This window comes from Pipistrellus kuhlii, unplaced genomic scaffold (assembly GCF_014108245.1).
Source record: "Pipistrellus kuhlii isolate mPipKuh1 unplaced genomic scaffold, mPipKuh1.p scaffold_m20_p_13, whole genome shotgun sequence".
Classification (NCBI taxonomy): domain Eukaryota; kingdom Metazoa; phylum Chordata; class Mammalia; order Chiroptera; family Vespertilionidae; genus Pipistrellus; species Pipistrellus kuhlii.
The window spans coordinates 22,514,835-22,534,523 of NW_023425438.1; the positions used below are offsets into that span (position 1 = coordinate 22,514,835).

The window sequence follows — 19,689 nt, forward strand, 5'->3', positions numbered from 1 at the left end:
TCATTGGGAATGCAAATGGTTAGATCTAGCCAGACATGAGCTATGTATATTCTCTTTCAGATTCTCAATAGACATTTTAAATATTTGGGCCACCAGTACAAATAATATGCCCAAGCTGACAAATTACTACAATAATATTTAACATGAAAAAATTTAGCCTCAAATTTCCATGGTAGGGGTTGTGGGAACCTCAGTTGCCTTTAGTGCAGTGAAATTCACAAGGCTGAAAGCAAAACAGACTTTCAAATGCTTAAGATGAAAGTCATTGCGAACTGTTCAACCCATGAGGCTAAATTTGACACAAAATATTCATCATCGTTTAAATTTTCATGCATGGCCTATTTAAAGCCTTCACACCTTAAAATATTTTCACATTTATTATGTCATTCTGTCTTAATGAAGAGTAACTAAAATATTAGATTAGGTTAGACCTTTGAATTGTTACAGAAATGAGATTTATATTCCTTAAGAATAAATGTACTTTTCTAATAACCATACGAACATGTCAATATATAATTCATTCACAATTACACATCGCTTACCAAATCTACAAAAACAGAAGTTTTGTTTCAAATCTTTTTTCCCCAGAATATTATACTACATAAAATTGACTAAAAGGAATTTTTAGATAAAAATATTTATTTAAAAAATATTAACTTAGAGATAAGTTGTAAAAGATAGTAATGAGAGTTCCTCATGTCTTTCATCTATCTTCCCCCAGTGTTAACATCTTAAATAACTACTGGACAAACATCAAACCAAGAAATTAACAATGGAACTATATTCTGAACTATAGTATACAGACTTTATTATGTTTCACCAGTTTACTTAATCCCTTTACTGTTACAGGATCCAATCCAGATTCCCACAATGCATTTTTTATGATTAAGATTGAGGTCACGCGGTTATGTGGAGAATACCAAGAATAGGAAAGATATGAAATGCTTTTTGCATCATATCAGCCGGTGCATGAAGGCTATATTTCTCATTATTGGTGATGTTAACTTGATTCCTTAGTTAAGGTGATCTGAATGTATCTGCAGAAAGTTTCTGTTTTCACCTTGGTGGAGATACATAAATTACTAGTCTCTGCTCAAAATTCTCCCACTAATTTCAGCACATCCGGGGTTTTCAAAAAGTAATACTTTGAAGTTATAGTGCTGAATGTCTACTTCTATCATCCTTCTACATTTGTTAATTTGAATTCTTCTGTAAAAAAGAATTGTCCCTACTCTTCCACATATCTATCATCCACATATCTATTCTTTTCCTTTGCTTTCTTTGTATATTTTCCAGTTTCTATAGTCTAAATGATACCAAAGTCCACCAAATCATCAGAGGAACTTTCTCTTTAAAAAAAAAAAATGAAATATATATATTTTTTCAGATATTAAAATTTCTACAGTGGTTGCCTTGCAGTAATATTAAGATCTCTTTGGTATTAAAAATAAAAAATCCAGGTCATTAAAAATATATAGGAATGAGTTAGAAGTGGGAATACCTCATATCTTTCCATCTCCTTGGATACAATTTCTATGAAGCTAAGCATTTTGGGAAGATGCATTTAATATACTACTCAATAAAAAGTTCATTATGTTTCATTATTAAGAAAAGCCCCTATAGTCTCAGGAAAACTGAACACCATGAAAGAAGATAATTACCAACAGAATTGCCAGAGTTTTAGCCCTTAGCTCTATATAACTTAGCCATAGTATATGAGGCTTCAGAATCCTCATAGAATCTAAGCTTTACTCAGAAATTTTGAATTAGTAAACATTTACTATGTCAAATAGAATCCAAACATATACTCAACCAAGCACGTACGCATATTTTGACTAAACCCACCAGCAACAGGCAATGCTTTTTTTTTTTTTTTTTTTAAATCTTCACTCCAGGATTATTTTTATTGATTTGAGAGAGAGAGGGGGGAAGGGATAAGAAAACACACACACACACACACACACACACACACACACACACACAGATTAGCTGCCTCTCCTACAGCCTTGACCATGGGTAGAACCTGCAAGCTAGGTATGTTTCCTGACCAGGAATCAAACCCACACCTTTGTGGTGCATGAGATGATGCTCCAATCAACTGAGCCACCAGGCCGGGGCAGAAACAGTCAATATTTTAAGATGGAATTTGAATGAGGAACCTGGGATTTATCTCACAATTATTAAGTTATCTTACTATGAGCCAACCATTGATTATCATGTCTTATGTTGAGTCTACTAAAAATTGGTAATTTACTTTTAAAAGTGATTTAAATCTTTTGCATGGTTTATCGATTTCCACAGAAAGTTATATAACCAATGTCTTAACTTTTGTAAGGGGGAAAGGAGATTCGGTCCAACATTTCCTATATCTTAGGAAATGGGACAAGATGTGGGACAAGTTTTCTATTTAGATATAGTTTTTCTCCCAAATAATTCTTAAGGATTTTAATACCTCAGTCATCTAATGAGTCATTCTCTTCTGGCTACTGAAATCAACTAAGTTTCATGTTATGTCACTGAGAAATAAATACCAATGAATAAATACAAACCATTGGAAATAGTGCCAACCTGAAGGTTGAGTGCTATATTGAAGAGTAATGATCCATAATTATTTACTTAATTTTTAAGTAGAATCTTTATCATGAGGTCAGAAAATAATCAGTGCTTACTAAGAAGTATTGATTCAAAGTAATAGTAGCAAAATAATTTTGCAAGAAAATTATTTTTATTCTGTGTGTTTATTATTTTTAACATCCTATCTAATAAAAGAGTAATATGCAAATTAACCATGTAACTCTGCTATACCCACAAGCCATACCCACCAGTCGAGCCCACCAGCCAATCAGAGTATGCAAATTAATCCCAACCAAGATGGCTGCCACCCAGAAAGGAGGAGGGAGGCTTGGGTTTCCCCGGCAATGGAGGAAGCCAAGCTTTCCACACACCCTGGCTGGCCCAGGCTTCCAGTCAAGGATACAAAGTTTCAATTATAGAAGATAAATCCCAAGAAAAATGGTGGCAGCCACGGAGCTGAAGAGAGCAGGCTAGGGTTGTCCCCAGCAATGGAGGAAGCCAAGATTTCCACCTGCCCTGGCCAGCCTAGGCCTTCATTCCAGGCTACAAAGTTTCAAAAAAAAAATTATATATCTATATATATATCTATATATATAGATATATATATATTTTTTTTTTCTTCTAATATATTTTATTGATTTTTCCACAGAGAGGAAGGGAGAGGAATAGAGAACTAGAAATGTCGAAGAAAGAGAAACATTGACCAGCTGCCTCCTGCACACCCCCTACTGGGGATGTGCCTGCAACCAACTTACATGCCCTTGACTGGAATCAAACTTGGGACCTTTCAGTCCACAGACCGATGCTCTATCCACTGAGCCAAACCAGTTTCGGCCAAAGTTTCAATTATAAAAGGTGAATAAACCCCAACAGAAAGAGCTGCAGCCACAGAGCAGAAGGCTGAGCTTTGCTCCAGGCTATCAAGTTTCGATTGTAGAAGGTAAATAAATCCCAGGTACTAAGGCCTCTGCTTGGGTCGCTGGGGGGTGTGGATGGCCTAAAACCACCACAGGCCCCTCACCCAGGCCTCCCCATGCCCCAAGGGAACCTCCACCCTGATCTGGGATACCCTTCAGGGCAAACCAGCAGGCCCCCACCCGTGCACCAGGCCTCTATCCTATCTAATAAAAGAGTAATATGCAGATTGACCATCACTCCAACACATAAGATCAAGATAGCTTCCCTCATATGGTCAAAGATCCTGCCCCCATGTGGACACAAGATGGCCACCACAAAATGGCCAGCAGGGGAGGGCAGTTGGGGGCAATCAAGCCTGCAGAGGAGGGCAGTTAGGGGTGACCAGGATGATAGAGGAGGGAAGTTAGGGGCAAACAAGCTGGCAGGGAGTCGATGTTTCTCTTTCTTCGACATTTACAAAAAATTGTAAACATTTTTTATAATTTTGAACATTGTTAAGACATCAATCAGGCTGGCAGGGGAGTGGTTATGGGATGATCAGGCTGGCAGGCACAAGTGATTAGGGGCAATCAGGAAGGCAGACAGAGGAGCCATTGGGAGCCAGCAGTCCTGAATTGTGAGAGGGAGGTCTGACTGCCCTAAATGGGCAGTGGGACATCCCTCAAGGGGTCCTAGACTAGAGAGGGTACAGGCTGAGCTGAGGGACACATCCCTCCTGCCCCCCCCCCCTTGTGCATGAATTTTGTGCACCGGGCCTCTAGTTTGTTACATAATTTTTAGTGTATGTATGTGTCTGTGTGGGTTGGCAGTGGTTGTGATATAGACTAAAATATTCAGCTGTTACCAATCATGTAAGTCATAACATTAGTTATAAAAATTATACTTTGCTACATGGAAGACTACATAAAATGGTCTCTATTCATTTTGGTTTCTGCCTCCTAGACAGCATAAAGTTAAGGTGCACAGAGACAGAAGACTATCATAGTGATCTTGATTTGATTAATTAGCTTCTCCAAGATTCCATTTTATGTTCTGGAAAATGAAGGAGCTGGAATAGAAGATCTTTGAAGTCCCTTTCCTCTTGAAAATGCCAAGTCTCTTCCTGGGCTATTCTTCTGCTTCTTCCAAATCTTTACATCCCTAATAGAATCTACTCTGATACACCACTCCAGACTACCACTTTCTCCTTTCGAATATCAGTTAAACTCTCTATTATTAATTTTGAAGTTACAATTTATTTACATTAGTAGGTTTGCTGAATCCTTTTTGTATGCCAGACTAAACTTTTAGCAGGCAAAAACTACTATGTCTTTAAACTCTCTATTTATTCTCACTGTAGATTTCCACTGCATTGCTACCTAGTGCTGTCTGATGACAATACTACAGCATTCAAATATTGAATAATTAATGGGTTAAAAAAGAGAGAAAGAGATAGAAACTAAAAAGTGGGAAGACTCCCCTTTTATTTAGTTGTTCACCAGGTCTTATAATGTATTTTGCATTCATCTTCTTTATTTTCTCACACCCTTTGTAAGCCTTTATTTTTTGATACCTGGACTATTTACTAGCTTTCTAAGTATGTTCTGTCACTGTCTCTTCCCGCTAATCCCATTCAACTGAATGCATGCCTTCCTCGAAGTAAAAATCTAATCTTTTAAGTCCCCAATCAAGTTTTTCCAAACTTGCCTCTTCCTCCTTACAATATATTTTCTTTTTGTCTTATTCAAAAATTAGCCAAATATGAAATAATTTATACTTCCTCACATATTATATTTTGAATTTTGAACATTTTTTACTTATCCCTTTAATGAGATGGTAAACCTAGCATGTTCCTTTAATATAGTATATATCTCCTTTAAATATGTGTTGATTTGAAGTGTTAACTTGACAGGAATACAATGAATATTTGACCTTAATATACATAATATAAAAGACATCATTTTGGCATGCTGTGGTAGAAAAAGAGTCAAAGGTTTATTTTCAAAGGTAATCGTGATTTATATGGATCAATCTTTAGTCTGAGCAAGCAAGATAGTGTTTAGCTTTTTGGATTAACATTATGAGAAGTCTATTCTTATATAGATAAAATTTTTGCTATATAACTGTAATTAGGGACAAATCAGAGATTAATGATGCATCATAGTCTAGAGATTTATCTGATAAGCATCAATAAATGATGCTTTGGTTTTCTCAACTTTAAATGGTTTGCAAAATATTATCATATTTCTACTAGAGGCCTGGCACATGAATTCATGCACAGGTGGTGTCCCTTGGCCTGGCTCGTGATTGGAGCTGATTGGGTTGGATGGGGGAAGGACTGCAGAAGGTTGGCTGTGGGAGTGCATTGACCACCAGGGGGTACTCCTGCATTGAGAATCTGCCCTCTGGTGGTCAGTGCCCATCATAGCAACCAGTCTACCAGTCATTCAGCCGCTTAGGCTTTATATAGAGAGACCTGGTGCATGAAATTCATCCACAGGGAGGGGGGAGTCCCTCAGCCCATCCTGAACCCTATTCAATCTGGGATCCCTCAGGGGATATCCAACTGCCGGTTTAGGTCTAATCCTGAAAATGGCAGTTGGACTTTTCTCTCACAATCCTGGACTGCTGGCTCCTAACTGCTCACCCGCCTGCCGACTTGACCCCCCTAACTGTTCTTCCTGCCATCCTGATCCCCCGAACTGCTATCCCCTGTAGACCTTATTGCCTCTAACCAACTTTGCCTCAGCCCTGCCACCATGGCTTTGTCTGAAAGGACGTTTGGTATAATTAGCATATTACTCTTTTATTAGGATAGTTTGCTCCATGCACAGAAAATAACACAAACTGGGTTTTTATACTGAAAATTCAGAATTTACTCTAAAATGTAAATTGTTGAGTTATTGGGATTATTTTATACACTCCAAAAGAGTATCTATTCTACTTCTACTGATTAGTTTCTCTATGAAAACCTTCCAGACCATTATGGGTGGGAACCTCTGGTCAATGCTTTAGGTACTTTCTATTAAAGGTACTGGAGGCCCAGTGCATGAAATCTATGTACTGGGGGGGAGGTAGGGAGCTCAGCCTGGCCTGCACCATCTCGCAGTCCAGGGGTCTTGCAGTCCAGGGCTCTCCCAGTTTGGGACTCCTTGCTTCTTACCATCTGCCTGAAGCGGAGGTGGCAGGAGAGCATCCTGCCACTGCCGCTTCTTTCTCCAGCCATGAGCCCAGCTTCTAGCTGAGTGGCACTCCTCCTATGGGAGTGCACTGACCACCAGGAGGCAGCTCCTGCATTGAGTGTCTGCCCCCCTGGCGGTCAGTGTGACTGGTCATTCTGCTAGTCATTTCGCAGTTCGGTCAATTTGCATATTAAGGTTTTATTATGTAGGATAGTTACACAGATAAATTGCCCCATAGAAAAGCACTTACCACAAAGCCCTATAATGGAAGGGTAAGTGCTATACTTAATTACTAATTTCAGCCCTTGCTATCTATATTTAGCTACCCAGGCACTTGAAAAGGAACCAAGTATATAGTCTGTTGGTTCTTGCTTCTCTCATTATAGAATTTGGTGGTAAAGGCTTTGGTCTCACTATTTTTCTAATGAATAATAACACAATTTAAAAAAAAAATAAAAAAATATATAGCTACCCACCAAGCAATATAAAAGAGATATACTAGACATTTCTTTTGAACTTTATACATAAAATTGCTTTGTTCTAGTAACTTTAATCTAGATGACACTTTTACATTTCTACTCAGCCTTCATGGAGTTGTGGCAGGTGAAGCTCCAAGAAGAAAGGGTTTGGCATTTTCACGGCTTATTTCCTACCTCAGCATCATGCTGAAATGCACACAGCGATGATTAATAAAATACTGATGGGCAACCATGCTGACTCCTATGAGCTCTTCACATATTGATCATTAACTTTTTATATGTATACATTTAAATTCCCCGCAGGTACTCTGATTTTCTTGGGGGCAAACTGCGTTTTACCCTTGCTTGCATCCTTCAGGGTAACTGCTGCTTTGCTTACTGTGTGTGTTAATATTACCTAAAATACTCTTTTGTTAAAGGACTACATATAAAATGTTGCATCCAAAATATCTATTTCTGAAGTTTGCTATGATATTGCCAGCTTCTGATTTTTAAATACACATATATTTTTTATACTGAGCATCCATTTAATTGGCAAATAAAGACATTATTAAGTGCTAAACAGATATTAGTCCAGAAAAAAATATACAAATATTGGCTGACTTAATCTATACTGCCCAATCTTAATGACCACTATTCAAAATTGGATATTAGCATGCCACAAAAACACATGGACCATAACTTTTTTGAACTCTAGCTAGTACACCTTTTCTGATCTATTTAATCACATGAGCTGTAATAAAATAGTGAGGTATCAGCATTTTTTAAAACAAAAATATTTACCCACATGAACTAATAATGCATTATAATAATAAACTAGATTCTGATGATTTGTGCTTGGGAAACGCAAACCATACTTCCCTTTTAGAGATGAATTATGAATATTAATATAATAAAGCCTAGTGTAGCCACTTTCAACTTAGTTTAATTCAGACTAAGTTGAGAGTGGGACTTCCTCTCTTCCCCTGCCATAGGTCATCATTAACATTCACCAGAACAGCGTTCTTAAAGATACCAACTTGGAAAGGTTGGAAAGAGTAAAAAAATGTCTAAACAAAAGTAAGTTTTAAATCATTAACTGGTGAAACAAAGCTAGGCTTCAAGAGGCAACTGCCGCTCTGTAATAAAAATAAAATGTATAATTTTACATGTTCATGTCCACTATTAACAGATAACATATTCCAGGGTCAAGATCTAGAGCTCATCCTGTTTTCTATCTTTTATGGAATCCAATGTCATGACTTCCTCTCAGTATAGAGGCATTCATTCATTGTATTTTAAGAAATTCACCAATATACTTTTCTGTAATTCCATCAAGGCTGTAGTTATTGAAAACAATACATTTCAAGTAGGATTTCAGTAAATGCAATTAGGGATTGTTGGGGGCTATGTAACAATCTATGTAGATTTCAAGCACTTTCCTTCCAGTCTTCTGGTCTATCTTACTACAGAGGGTACATATTCTCATAATTACAGTGTAAAATTGGGATAATCCCCCAGCATATCAATTCTGCAAATATTTATTAAGTGCCCACTATTTGCCAGTACATAATAGGCAGTTATTATTAATGCGCTTGCTTCTAAATTTTGTCATAAAGACGCTTTATATTGCACTTAATTGAGCAAATATTTGAAGAGCACAAAGTTTATAAAAGAGGTTTGAGATGAGGTTGGAGAAATAAAATTTTATCACTCAGCCAAGATGCACACGGGCACCATAGACACTCAATTCCATAAGCGTGAGTCAGTACTAAGGAAGCTTGATCTTTATTTAGTAAGTTAGTTATTCCCTCAAATGATTTCTTTCAAGAAACAAAGTACTTGTAATAGAGGGGTTCAGAGATATCTTTAGGTAATCATTGTTACTGTGCAAAAATGAACATTTCTTTTTACACTCTTTATACTGTACCACAGCTCTTCTTTAAAAAAACAACAAATCCACACACCAAAAAATCCCAGTTCTATCTAAAAGGGGAGCAGACAAGTTGGTCCGAAGGTTGTGGGTTATTGTTAAGCTGATTAAAAGGGGAGCAGACAAAAATAGGATTGATGTTTGTAGTGATCTCTTTTGTATCAAAATGTAGAGAGGATTATAATTGCAATAAATAGCTTTATACTTTTAATGTGTATTTTACTTTAAAATAACATGTTGCTTTAATTGAGACTATATACAATCACAAGTAACAACTGCTCAAATTTCAAATCTACTGCCTTTGTTTCAAGAGCGCAGTGCACACAAAGCTCATGAACTATGAACGCGATCATTTTTATTTTCTCTCTGATAGCCTCCCATTCATTTTAGAGACTTGAAATGAGTGATGCTGGTGTCAGAATCCTCGTGAAAACCCGCGGCTATGTGACAGTGAAAACAAACTTCATTTATTTTCCAGGCTCTTACAACTGCTTATTTACAGTCCTACAAATAGTTCTTTACTGTTCCTCTGGTTGTCCCATGGTCCACCTGCACATTTCATATCACCATCAAAGGAATCATCTGGTTCTATTTCCTTTTGGGGAAAGGGGTTATAATATTTCCTTCCTTAGCATTAAATTTTCACTCTGTTACTTTTGACAAAGCCTTTCCTTTGTTCAAATGGAAGGATCCAGTAAAAAAACAAAAACAAAAACAAAAAACCAGCTTTGACACGGTGTGCCTTTTATGTGTGCATTTTTCTGACTCCACTGATGTTCTACACTTCACAAACGATAACGTGTGCCTTCAAGTTCCTCTGTACAATGCCAGTTGAACACCGTATCAAGAACAGCTTAGGACAGCAGGACATTCACGTGACTCTAAAGTCCAATCAGTACATGATGGTTTCTCAGAAAACCCACAATTGGGCGAAACGAAAGCAAAACAGTGTCCTGTTTTTTTTGTTTTCTTTTGTTTTAATTCGTTTTGTTTTCTTCATTGAATCTTCCCCAGATACCCATGCACTGTCTTACCTGCAGGGTAGCGCTCGATCACTGGCCAGCTGTCCACCTGTAATGTGGCATTGCCACCGCTCCGCGTGAAACGCACTACATGGTACTTCCCATCGTTAATGATCGCATTGGACTCTTCGATGGCGATGTCATCTGTCCCCACATTAAATTTAACTCCAATTTTCCCTTGGTGCTGGAAGAGAGGAGAGGGGGAAAAGTTGTATAAAATTGCACCGATCCATCAGCATTTAGTTAGGATTACATACAGAATATTGATCAAGAACATGCTTCAGACAACGGCTGCTTTCCTCCGATTTTACTTCTGAAAGACTCGTGGAGAAGAAAGGTTCTTGACATTTGAGTAAGTCTGAAGCGTCTCTCTCATGGATAATTGATATTCCAAAAAGACACTTGCAAAAGAAGTGAGCAGCCTCCTTCCCACAGGTTGCCACAGACAACATGCCCACCTGTCTGTGCGAAAGGACATCCTTTCATGTCCCATCTCACCGTGCCTTTCATCCGCTCTTTACGTTTCATGAGAAAAAAATGAGGCTTGACATTCTCCCTTTTAATAACTGGGGAAAACGGAGCCATGAAGTCTGTTTAGAGACAACTGACAAATTCTCACGAGATAGAAAGTCACTCTAAAGGGTATGGGCATGCAGGCAGGCATTTAATGAGTGCAGTTTTTTAGTCATTATTCTCACACACACACACACCATCCAATTCTACCAGCCCAAGATGCATTCAATTTATTTTATAGGTGATGAAACTATGACACAAGAAGGTGCAATGACTTGCTCAAGGTCACATAACTTAATGGTAGATGGGTACTGGAATTAAAATTCAGTTCCACCTTTGTTACTTCCTATCTAAGCTAAAGTATGGCTATCTATTATCAACCCCCCTCTCTGGGTTATGCAAAACAGCATTGCAAATCTAATTCTAAGCACAAAGCTTGTTATTGTTAACTTTAGAACTGCATACTACATGGTGGCAAAGAGAAACATGGGTTTGTGTCCTGTGCTTCGGAGAAACATTCTCTAACAATAGGACTGTAAACTTTATCATGAGTTTTGTGGATGTTTAAAGCATGTGGATTTGCCCTTAATCGGTAGCACTGCAGGCCCTTGTTTAGGTACATAACCTCAAAAATCTCTGTAGTTCACCTCTCTTCAAACTTCTTTAAAGGGCATGTTCGCCATCCATTTCTGCAGAAATTAATCATCAGAATATTGAAGACCTGAATATTTGGACTGCATCCTTTAGACATCTTGCCAGATTCTCAGCATTGAGCTAAGCAACAAGAGGATCAGCTTACATTGAGAATTGTTATACAAAAACACTGCCCAAAACTGCATTGATTAAAGGAAAGTGCATTAAGGCGGTATTTGGAACAGTGCTCATTGCCCGCCTCATGCACACTTCCTAAAGGTTTCTGTTTTTCTTTTTCCTGGGCCTTGTTGTCCATAAAAGATCATTTTCTTATAATAAGTTAATATGGTTTCTAATTTTTAAAAAAATTTTGATTTGTTTCAGTCTTGACAGACAAAATGATAAAGTTACATTTCTTCTTTATTTCTTATTTCATTTTTTTACTTTGGTTATTTGCAAACTCAGAGTAAAAGTGAGTAGAGTGATTTTCCTAGCTGCATAGATTTCAGGTATACTGTTTTCCCTGGACTTATTTTTATTTTCTACATATTTTTCATAATCTTTACTCTAAAATATATGCCATTATAGATTATTCCAGATTGTGTAGAATGATTCAGGTGGTAAACACACACACAATAACACCAACACTATATTTCTAATAACACTTACAATGTATCCAATGTTTATCCTGGGGACTCAGGGAAGTCCATGTAGAATTGCAGGCATTCTCTTTTAGGCATTATATTGATTTAAGCAAACACCTTTATAGTGTTCTAAGTCCTAACTGTAATACTAACTCTGGTATTTCTCATAAGATCCCTGTGAGGAAGGTTCTGTTTTATCTCCGTTTGACAGATGAGGAAATTAAGCACACTGTGATTAAGTAACCTGGCTAAGGTCACACAGTTAGACGGAGGAAAACTGTGATTCAAGACCAGGCAGTCTAGCTCTTGGATTTATGCTCCTGATCATTATATTAGGCTGAATTTGGGGACTATTGGCTCATCCTAACTTCTGGTAGCAGAGTTGGTAACTCTACATGTTCCTTGCTATCCGTTTTCTCTTTCCTGCTGGAGTAGGAACACCACAGGACCAGCATCTGTGCCTTGCAGATGTTACATATGTATAAACCAATGTGTGCTGAAAATAATTTTGTAGAAGACAGTAAGCAACTCATATTTGGATGCAATAGGATTTAAAGTAAAATGTTTTTGTCTCAGTCTCAGCTGAAATCTTAAAATAATCAGTTAAAAACAAATAGATTACTACTTTCTTTTTACAAAATGAGGTAAAAGACTGACTAAGCCAAAATTGCAAAGAGAAGCACTGAACATGGCTCTTGGCATCCTAAATGTGGGGCCTATTTCCAGGCCATTAAAGCGAAAAGAAAGGCCAAGAGGAGATTGGTAATTAGAAGAGGATTTGGAGGGAGAATTGGGATGCGATATGTTTTGTAGGTACAGCTGAGGTGGAAGGTAGAACTTCAGAAAGTTTGGTTCTTGTCTCCTGGAATTTGGTGGCAGTGGCTGTCAACTGGGATTTGACGCTTGCCTGAGAAACCTTCAAGGGGAGAGACTGTGACTAGGTGATGAACTGATGGCAGAGCAAAGATATTACTGTGACAGGAATCACTTGTGAATGAGTTTGTTGGAGCAAAGGACACATAAGCATTGCCAGTGGGACATGGGTTAGGAAGCCAGCTCAGATTTGTGTTGTGTCCTGTCCAAGAGAGCCACTGGGGTGAGGGGTGGTGAGTGGTGAAGACAATGCAACAGAAAGAACCTGGAGAAGCAGTAGCGGGTGCCTGGGGAGAGAGGGGGGAATCCTAAATGACCATCTGAAGGAGGCATCCACCCTCCTCATGGGAACTGCAGACAAAGAAATTCCAATGATGTTGTTAAGAGCACAAAAGAACTCACCAAAATGCCTCCCCCAAAATGCTCCTTCAGAGTCAACTGAAAGCATAGGCTAAACCTAGCTAAATGGCTACTATTGTATTAGCCAACTAAGATCATTTCTGTCTCCTATGTCAGTGTTTTTCAACCTTTTTTGGGCAAAGGCACACTTGTTTCATGAAAAAAATCACGAGGCACACCACCATTAGAAAATGTTAAAAAATTTAACTCTGTGCCTATATTGACTATATATAAAGTAATTCTCTTGAATAGGAATCAAATAAACACAAAGAAAGTATTTTATAATTACTTTATTATGAAATATTAAGTAAACAAAATAATGAAAAATTATAAAATTCTTGTCTTGTCTGCACCTACGGCACACCAGGCAACATCTCGCGGCACACTAGTGTGCCGCTGAACAGCGGTTGAAAAACGCTGTCCTATGTCATCTTTCTTCTGCCTCATCCTTGGATGGGTGAGGAAGGAAGAGAAGTGAATGTCATGGGAACAAGAGGAGAAACAACCCCAGTCCAAGTGGTAGCTTCCAATCAGCCCATGTACCTCGAAGGACCAGCTTTAACTGAGGCTGCATTTATTATAACAAAGGAGTGAACTGAAATGACTTCTTATACCTACAGTGAACAGATGGCATTTTACTACCTTAGAATGACCAAAGTAGTTGCACTTCCTGGGGGTAAGGAAGAAATATTCCATAGAACGTGTTTCAATTCCAGCTGTGCCCTAGGAATCAGATATTTCAACACAGAGTTGTAAAACAGTAGAGTTGCCCATTGTTTTAGGATCTCTTCTATCACAGGCATGTTTCTTATCTCAGAATAGACTGAAAGAAATAATTAAAGTGTCCTACCCCTATTAGTCAATTTTTATCAGTGTTCTACGCTTTAAGGAGATTCAACTTCTGTGAATGGAAGCATTGTAATATTAAAAATACAAAAAGCACCAAACCAATCATGTCCCTTTACCTTATCCCTAAATTTTCTGCACTATGTATAATAGTATAAAATGCTTATTTTCTAGGGTACAGAAATCCTTTATTTCACAGGGATGCTTTTCTTACAACACAGTAAAACAAACTATTAAGAGATAATGAGGTTTTGTAATGCTTGGAAATCTTCTGACTTTGAAATAATATTCATCTTCCTCTGAAAATGTTTAGTCCTTGAACTTCCAACATCTTTGATATCTCATGGATCAAACCCCAACATCTGCTAGAACAGAACTGAATACCACCAACTTAGACTTAAGCGATAACAGTCTACTCTAATTCAGACATTATTACTCCACCCAGGTAACATCACATTCTTGAAAAACAATTAATCATAAATGATAGATGCAGGATCAGTTTTTCCATGAAAACAATTACATTAAAATGAATATAAACCACAAACTATTAATATCAGTTATATTTAGGACCTACATTTATTTTTTCCATTCAGAAATTGTAAATATTCTCCAAACACATCTCTCCCAGGTTGACAGAATAGAAAGCCATTTCAATTATAGAAACAATAAGACTTGCCGAAGTTTCTTACCAATGGACAATTACAATTTAAAAGAATTCATTTCAAATTCTTATTCTCTGGGATTAAATGTGATTGTCTCCGGCAAGTTCTCATGAATATTGCATTAGGAAAACCAGCAGTAATTTCACTGGACGTGTGCTGATCTTTCAGCATTGTATCTTCCTTGAAATGGATAACTGGCTCACACTATAATTTCAAAAAATCTATTATAAGAATATCAGTAACGAGGCATTTATAATTTAATGAAGTCTTTCCAGGGATTCATTAAATAAATAGTGACAAAGTAATTATTAATTTTTTCACAAATGCTCATTTCTGAATAATAATTATGTTATTAAACCAACTTAAAAGGAAACATTATGAAAGATGGCACTGGGAAGGAACTTGAAAGTTCTAGCCAGTAGCACTATAGTTTAATGCACCGTTTAATTTCAGCTGCAATCACATATTCATTTGAAAAATATTTGATTAAGATTTAATGACATTCTGGATATCTTCAGCATACTTCGAGCAACATGTTTGCATGTTATAGATGCAGATATATTTCCATTGATGTGTGTATCGAATAGATAAAACAGAATATACATATTAAGATTTAGCCTGTATATAGGATATAGAAATGTCACTGGCTTTTTTCTACTATCTGGGATTATTATGCAGAAATATTTGGCTCAACTATGTCTCTGAAAATAGACCAACAAAAATGGTGTCCTATTTTTTGATTTATTTGCCTATACACTCCAGTAGAGAGCATCAACCAACAGGATGAACAAGTGTGCAACGTTGGACGGTACGTAGATTAGCGGGGAGGTTTGGTTATAGTTCTATTAGTTCTATATAGTTCTATTAGTTCTATATAGTTCTATTCTTACAAGTTCTATTGTAGAATCCTTTATAATCAAAGGCTAATATGCAAATCAATGGAACAGCAGAATGACCAGTCACTATGATGCACACTGACCACCAGGGGGCAGATATTCAACACAGGAATTTCCCCTGGTGGTCAGTGAGCTCCAATAGGGAGAGCACCACTCAGCAAGATGCCATGCTCAAGGCTGATGAGAACAGCCATGGCAGGAGCCTTTTGCCTCCGCAGCAGTCAGACATCCCCCGAGGGTTCTCAGACTGTGGAGAAGGCACAGGCTGGACTGAGAGACTCTCTCCCTAAGTGCACAAATTTTGTGCACCAGGCCTCGAGCTTTCTATAATCCTATACTCCAGAGGCCCAAATGGCAGAACTTGACAATGTCTTCAAATGCACAGCATGCTTTTGCCCATTTCAGAATTCAGAACAACTTCCCTGCTCCGGTTCTGCATTGTCAGCTGAAAAATCAGTCAGGCTAACTGGTAGGTTTTCCTTGTCCAAAGACTAATCTTCACCAGGGACCAGAGGCTTTAAGGCTCGAGGGGGACTCTGAGGCCTCCAGTCACTGTGGCTGCAGTAAGTAGCAGTACAGAGTGTGACAGAAACCCACCTGTTCTTTCATCATGAATTCAGGGAACTGCTACTTCACTTCAAACACATTTCCAAATTAATGACTTATAGGTCCTATAGGCTGAGAGAGATTGCATCTCCCACTCTGGATGGTCCATAGTGTTAAGAAATGGTTTTGGTTTAGTTATTTTAACCTGGAATTAAACTGGAAATGCACTTGCCCCCAGATAAAACCCCCCGACTATTTCAAAAACTAAAAGTTACTGCTACCCTGTCTCCCATTTTTCCCATTGAGAAATAATTTAGGAATCCATTCAGTTAATAAAAATCAAATATATAATATGCATTCTGCATAAACATTTGGACAATGCAATATATAAAGTATGTTATTTGCGATTGGGGCAATAAATAATGCAAGCAAATAGCCACACCCTCAAGAGAATCCAGAGAGCAATGAGAAGGAGCTCAGGTGCATGGGGTGGGACAGTGGGGGGGGGCAGGAGGGGGGATTTTGAAGGGTCTCAGTGAGTCAGTCTCCCAGGAGCCAGCCAGTGTTTGGACGCCTATAACACAGATAAATACCAAAGACAGCTAGGCACATAGAAGATATGTCCCCTCTCCCTCCCATCTGCCTTTCCAGTCCCTACATACCAGAGTGCTCACTGGGTGTCGGGCACTGATCTACACATGATGTATCTACCTAAAACGCCTAGCACACTTACACTATTCTCTCCCCTTAGAGAGTTTACCGAATGTGCCCCAAATCACAGAGTTAATGAACATCAATACTACAACCTAACCAAGTTGGAGGGGTGTCTGAAACAGATGGCTTCAGCTGTGTTTGTTTCTAGGAAAAGCTCTTGACACCCAGGCATGCTCAGAAGACTGAGTTGAGAGCAGGGTTACTGCAAAGTGCCTCTTTCCTTATGGCTAGTTACACTTCAGTGCACCACACAAGGAATCAGAAGTGGGTGAGAGTGAGGGTGAAAATACCATCCCAGAAGGATCATATTTAGTGCTACTGCTAAGAAATTAATATTTTCCTTTTTCCAAAAAATGTTATTTAAGATCATATACCTTTCCTAATATTTCTCCATTCTATGAAATACTAGAGCTCCTTCAGCTCCATGAAGTAATATCCTGATGGTGGTATTACCTCCTGGAGGTTCACAATCAACTCTTGGTCTACAGTGTCTAGCAAAACTCTGCGAGCCTTGACACTTCACCTTCACACACTGTTTCGGTGTGGTTTTTATGAACCTGTTTTAACTTCTCAACCATATTTATAAAAGACTGACTTATTTTTCTTTCTTTTTTAAAAAAATATATTTTATTGATATTTCACAGAGAGGAGGAAAGGAGAGAGATAGAGAGCTAGAAACGTCGATGAGAGAGAAACATCGACCAGCCGCCTCTTGCACACCCCCTACTGGGGATGTGCCCGCAACCAATGTACATGCCCTTGACCAGAATCGAACCTGGGACCTTTCAGTCTGCAGGCTGACGCTCTACCACTGAGCCAAACTGGCCTTGGCTGACTTATTTTTCACTGTATCCTTCACAACTTCTTGCACACTACCTGTGCATTTGCGATTTTCTAAAACTCTTTTCCATATAATTTCTTTTTAATTGTGGTATAATTCAGATACCATACAACCTGCCCTTTTAAAATGTATGCTCCAGTGGTTTCAGTATAGTCATGAGGTTGAGCAACTATCACCACTATTTAATTCCAGAATATTTTCATCACGCTTCTTTTGATGCGGTAATGCAGATAAAGTTCTTATCTCGCTTAATGACAACTCCGCCCCTGTGAGTTTTAGTATTATTACTAGTATTAGTTCTTCTCACATTTGGAAAAGAAATGTTTTGCTCCATGAATAGATTGGTGGAAGTTAATTAAAATAATGCTTGAATTATATAACTAGTACAGCTCAGTTAGAACATATACTATCTCATTGATCTTCAAAACAACTCATGAAACAGTGTATCTATTTTATAAATGAAGAAGCTCAAGCTCAGAAAGGTTGAGATTTGAACAAAGTCAGAGCATCCATCCACCATGTGGCTCAAAAAGGAACATTCTAAAATCCAAACCTATGGGACAAACTCTCTATTGGCCCTGAAGCAGAAATGGCTTACTTAGATGACTTCCATGACCCCTTCCATCACAGTGATGCTGATGCTGTGAGAAGCTGAAATGGATAGCTAAGCAGTTAGCACAGAAAAAAAAAAATTAGAAAGTACCAGTTTATGTTGTTTTTTTGTTTTTGTATTTCAAATATATTTTATTGATTTTTTTACAGAGAGGAAGGGAGAGAGCTAGAGAGCCAGAAATGTCGATGAGAGAGAAACATCTACCAGCCGCCTCCTGCACAACCCCTACCGGGGATGTGACCGCAACCAATGTACATGCCCTTGACCGGAATTGAACCTGGGACCTTTCAGTCTGCAGACTGACGCTCTACCACTGAGCCAAATAGGTTTCGGCAAAAGTATCAGTTTTTTAAACACATCAAAATCACCTAAATTTGAATCTGAGTCTTAGATTCTTTTCAGAATTTATAAAATAAATTAATTCTAGATTTTTAAAAAATATTTTTAAATCAGCAATTTTCCAATGTCCCACTGGGGTCATTGACTCAGAGTAACCCAGGAGGTTGTTTTTTTTGTTTGTTTTTTTGCCAGAAAGTATAGCCCTTCCACTCCAGGGTGAAAAGATGGACTTGTCTTTATGGGTAAAAATAATGCTTGCCTTGCCCAGTGTGTAGGACTTGATGGTAAATGAGAAAAAGGTCAATTAATTCTCTTCTTGATGATGAATAGACCGTGAGTTCTGGTGATAACAGTAACTCCTCGAGACCTCATTTCCTCACATTATTTTTTATTAGATAAATCTATATAAAAAATAAATGTTGACATAAAATTAGACCAATAAATGACTGACTAGTGTATCTTTGGAAAGGGCAATAACCCTAATCATGGTGTTTTTGAAATTGTCTCTATTTTGCTTGTTGTGCCAGTTGAGCCAACACTGAATCATCCTTTCTACTTAAAAAGGCATCCGTGAACCATTATAAATTTTTCCATTGTAGCCATAAACTCAGAGAGAACATCAAGCCTTTTTCATGGTACCTTTCTGTGGTCCAAACAGCATACCTCTGCCTGGTATATCTGCTGTAGAATGAAATACAGCTAACTTATCCTCTTGGGAATTAGAACCAGCTCATTGAAATAATTAATTCTGTATTTCCATCCCTAAAATAACAACCATACTGAAGTTGAAATCCTCATCTTTAAGTGCGTACTTATAAAGAGCGTGTTCTATCAGAAGCTTTTATTCCTGGAAAATATAAAATATCAGGAATTAATCAGAGTGAAAAATGGGCATTGACTGCTGGCCTATGTAAGGTTCTTAATATTTCCCATGTGATACTTCTGGTTTGAATATTTGGCCCAGTGGTCTGGCCTCATGACAAATGCCTCAGGCTGCTGCATGGAGCTCTAAAACCACACTGGCTTAAGGTAAGCCTTGTCCAAAGTGCAATGAGCTGATCAGATAAGGCTTGTATTGTCATTTAAGTTTATTTGTACTTGTTT

The 19,689-nt window shown here is 38.0% G+C and overlaps 1 protein-coding gene across 32 annotated transcripts in view; it reads right to left on the reverse strand.

Moving 5' to 3' along the window:
* Positions 1–19,689, reverse strand: part of NRXN1 (neurexin 1) — a 973,616-nt gene that overhangs the window by 130,504 nt on the left and 823,423 nt on the right. For all 32 annotated transcript variants that reach the window (XM_036435285.2, XM_036435291.2, XM_036435293.2 and 29 more), the window contains one exon: positions 10,079–10,250. In XM_036435285.2, coding sequence (XP_036291178.1) covers positions 10,079–10,250 — 172 coding nt within the window. The remainder of the gene's footprint in view (positions 1–10,078; positions 10,251–19,689) is intronic.